The sequence below is a fragment of the Montipora capricornis genome, chromosome 8 (assembly GCF_036669925.1).
Source record: "Montipora capricornis isolate CH-2021 chromosome 8, ASM3666992v2, whole genome shotgun sequence".
NCBI lineage: Eukaryota > Metazoa > Cnidaria > Anthozoa > Scleractinia > Acroporidae > Montipora > Montipora capricornis.
The window spans coordinates 19948040-19952250 of NC_090890.1; the positions used below are offsets into that span (position 1 = coordinate 19948040).

A 4211-nucleotide genomic window follows, 5' to 3' on the forward strand; every position below is an offset into this window, starting at 1 on the left:
TTCAATCAAGATGGCGTCCAAGAAATCTTCTAAGATGGACGACAAGTTAAATTTTTTGTCGTCAAAATTCGATCCTTTATTGGCCCTTTACTCAAGCGATCTTCACCCACCAGTGCCAAACATACACATATTCAACAACCTTGTAGAATATGCAAACGCAATCAAGGAAGGAAAGATAAAGTCCACCGAACACAAGCCTACTGAAATCCAAGCCTCTTTAATTCCAGCTGCAAGTCGAACAAGAAACCTGAAACCGGAGTACAAACAAGACGGAAAGAAAGAACTACAAGAGAGACTTACAACCATCTCCGAATCTGGAGTAAGCGAAATGCGTGAAACAAAATCAGAAAAAAAGAGTGGAGGTAGAATGAACGATGCAAAACTACAAGAATTTATTTTGTCAGAGGAGGCCTTTAAAAAGGAACAAATAAAGAAAAAGCGCATGAATGTAATGCAAAAAATGGAGGGTAAGGATTTTATTTCTTTGTCTGGCTTACGTGTGGATATTTGAGACCAAACGGTGGAAAAGTGGGGCGACTTCCGAATGAATGTACCTACTGTACATTTTCCCTCTTCCTCATCGTTGAGGTTGCTGATTGTTTCTCCCCCCAGCAAGTTCAGTCCATTCAATTGTTTCCCATTGCTTTTCGAGGCTTGCAATTTCTTCCGTCGTTTTCAAAGCCATGATCAACACTCTTCAGTGTAGTTTTCTTTTCAAAATTTGAGTAAGGCCTTCCCCTTTTTTTTTTCGTTTAGTGTCGTTTAGTGTTGAAAGATAAAACTTTAAAATAAAATCATAAACAGTCTCGGAATCGGAGGCCTGGTACCCTAGCATCATAGCTGTGGAGCCAGGGAAACAACAAGACGTGAACCCAAAATCAATATGGCGGAAAAGTTGGTGGATGTTGTTGCAAAATTAAGCCAGCGTGGGAAAAAGGATCAACCACCGAAACTCCCATGCTAAATAAAAATGGTTTAAAAACGTTGTTTCTATATATTTTGTTTTTTAAATGCCAAAAATTAGGGTCGGTCGGCCAACGCTCAATGGACAAAAAAAAAGGGATGGCCTAACTAATAATAAAATAAGAATCAACAACTTCAATTCCAAGTTAAATCCCAGTTTACAAGGAAACCGACCCATCTACACCCTCATAACGGGGTGGCTCGAAAACGAAGACCCTAAGAAAGACCCGAAAACTTGAAAACTCGGAAACGAATAAAGTTCTCCAAAACCCTCAATTTGGCTAACAATCGGCCTAACTAGGCCTAAAGTTGGTTTTTAGGCCTAGGGTTAGCCAATTTGAAGGTTTTTGGGAACTTTATTCATTTCTGAGTTTTCGGGGTCTTAGGGTCTTCGTTTTCGAGACACCCCTTATAATGTGAGTGAATCTGCCCCATGTAGATAAGGGCTAAGCACTCATTAAAAAAAATAAGTTTAAACGCAATATTTGAGGTCTAAGCTGTGATTTTAGTGATGGAGAATTGGTTCATAGACAGCTGTAAGGTCAGAATGCGGTGGACAGATCAACTCTGGTTGGTATGGGGTGGATTCATTGCAATTCCTGTCTAAAATCAAGGCCCTCTCAAAAGTTGAAATGCAGTTACACTGTACTTTGGACTGCATGATTACTTCGAACATTCAGCTTAGCATTCATTACTAATACATGTAGTTGCATCATTACTAGCTTCTAAGTAGATTTTTTAAGGAACTTAGAAAAATATGGAAATTGGGAGGTGTAGACTGATAACTTAAAGAACTGTTTGTTGCATTGGTTTTGAAACAAACCATGAAAAGAAAGATAAATCTGCCTGAGGAGTCTAATTCTCATAGTATTCAAAGGGATTTCCCTTGTAGATCTCACAGTTTTTTCTTGTAAGTGTGACATTTGTCTAGATGCATCTTTGTATCTTTATTTTTTTATTATCTCTATCTTAGGGCATCCATTTCAACATCTTTTTCCCCTTGTACAATTTATGACAGAAGAAAAAGATGAATGAAATGTAGCTTCTTGCACTTTGTTCTTTTAACTGAGTATTATGTCAATGTTCCTATTGTCAGTGTCGCATGTTGAAGTTAGTTGTTTTCTTTCATTCCCTCATGTGTCATTTGTCTTTTTCCATAGCCTGTGCTGAAGGACCTTACAGTTTACTACATAGATGTGTAACTGAGAAGCGGAGAGTCAGAGTATGGACCAGAAGATATAAGGGATTGCGCAGCATTTTATCTGGATATCTTGTGGCCTTTGATAAGCATATGAATCTGGTGAGAGTCCTTTTGCTAATGATAATAAAATATGGACTGAAAATAAAATAGTTGCTGTTACAGTAGTTGGCTTAGTAGCATCTTGCTTTTGTTGTTTAAGTAACTTAGTATTGCAGAGCTATGTAAGACAAGAAAAATGATGTAAACAAGTATTTTCCAAAGAAGCCTGGGGTCAAAGGATGGTTACTGCAAAACCAGTTTGAATATCATGTAAATACAGCAGTTCATCCAAGATTTCTGTAACCCTTCTTTAGGTTCCCTTAAATCAAGATCTGTTCTTTTGCAAAGTAGAAAACACTGGACAGTACCAAAAAGACTAAATGATTTTGGTACTGTGAAATATCAATAGACCAATTCGTCTAATTCAGTTTTGTACCCAATTCAAATCTTTTGGGAATAAAATGTTTTGTTCCAAGTATTACCATATCATTTAAATGTGAATGATACATTATCATGCAAATTCAATACACAAAGCATCTTAATCCATAGAGATTTGAATTGGGTACAACAATGAGTTAGCCGAATTGGTCTATGTATTGTGTGACTATGTGTATGTTTATCCCTGGCCTACCGGGTAATTCAGTAAATACTGCAAATGGGTAGAACATTATGAAGTGGCATCTAACTATCTACCTACTACCTGCCTAAGTCATAGCCTTAGCATTGTTGCCCTCTTGGAGACATATTTTAGTGAGTGTGCCCTGTTAGGGTCAAAGCTCAGTTACAGTGTAAATTAATACACTGAATATAAGGTGGCTTACTACAGTTTTCCAAAGAAAAAGAGCGACAGGGTGTCTCTTCTGATGTGTTAGTCACTGCAATTGATGTAAATGTAATTTTACCTACATGTAACAAATAAATGCAAATCAGGGAAAAATGCTAAATTTATAGTTCAAGGTCCCTGAGGGGGGACTGGAAACTAGACATTTCAAAGGCCTTTTTCTCAAAAACTGTAAGAGCCCACCTTAAAATTTCAGGATTTCCTTAGTGAGAAAAAATAATCATGTATAGAAATTAATAGTGAAATCTGTTCGACAGGTTTTTCGCAAATGGCACAAACATCGATTTTCTTTTATTTGTTGACCGTTTCGTGATTCTTCATTTTGTTTACTAATTCCCAACCCTGGTCGTACGGTTAGGTTTTGAGAAAGAGTCTTTGAAATGTCTAGTTTCCATTCCCACCTTCAGGAGCCTTGACACTATAATTAGCATTTTCCCCTGATTTGCATTTATTTGTTAGTTTAAATTATATTTTACATCAATTGCAGTGACTAACGCTTCAGAAGAGACATCTTGTTGCTTTAATTTCACAGATTTCAAAATGTTGATCTTTCTCTGCGGAAAAACTGTAGTAAGCCACCTTAATGTCTTTCATGTATAGTTGTGAGGAATATGGTTAGTTCTGATTTTTAAGGAGTCTTGCTGTTTTCAGATAGTTAAAAAGTCAGCTTACAGGCCTAGTGGCCCATCAGGCCAGAGCGTATCCCCGGTTTCTGTAGCACGAAGCGACTAGGAGTATTTCTACTCCTTCTGGATGGGATGCTAGTCCATCGCAGGGTTACCCCCAGCATTAAATTCGCCGGTACCCATTTATACACCTGGGTGGAGAGAGGCACCGTGAGAGCGCACTAACCATGAGGCCACCGTGCCTCCCCAAAGAGAGTTAAGTTGTGTGATTAAGACGAGAGGGTTAATTGCGTTCGACGAAAAGGAGAACGCAAGCCTAATTTCGTTTTTGCGTCCTGTGTCTTTCGAGTTGGTGTGCCTGTGTACGAGTATGCAGAATTTTTTTCGAGATTGCTGTAAGGCCCCCCGCTTGATTTTTGCAGGGGCATGTGTCGGCCGGGAAACTGGTGCGAACTTATGACGACATCTGACCTCGTTTTCGCTCTCGTTTTAGGATATTTTTATATTCATTGTAATGCGCATTTGATAATTTCTGTATGGA

The 4211-nt window shown here is 38.3% G+C and overlaps 1 protein-coding gene across 1 annotated transcript in view; it reads left to right on the plus strand.

Annotated features, from left to right (window-relative positions):
• Positions 1-4211, plus strand: part of LOC138059880 (E3 ubiquitin-protein ligase RBBP6-like) — a 12925-nt gene continuing 8714 nt past the window's right edge. Inside the window, exons 1-2 of the mRNA XM_068905532.1 lie at positions 1-467; positions 2124-2263. Coding sequence (XP_068761633.1) covers positions 11-467; positions 2124-2263 — 597 coding nt within the window. The 5' untranslated portion in view covers positions 1-10. The remainder of the gene's footprint in view (positions 468-2123; positions 2264-4211) is intronic.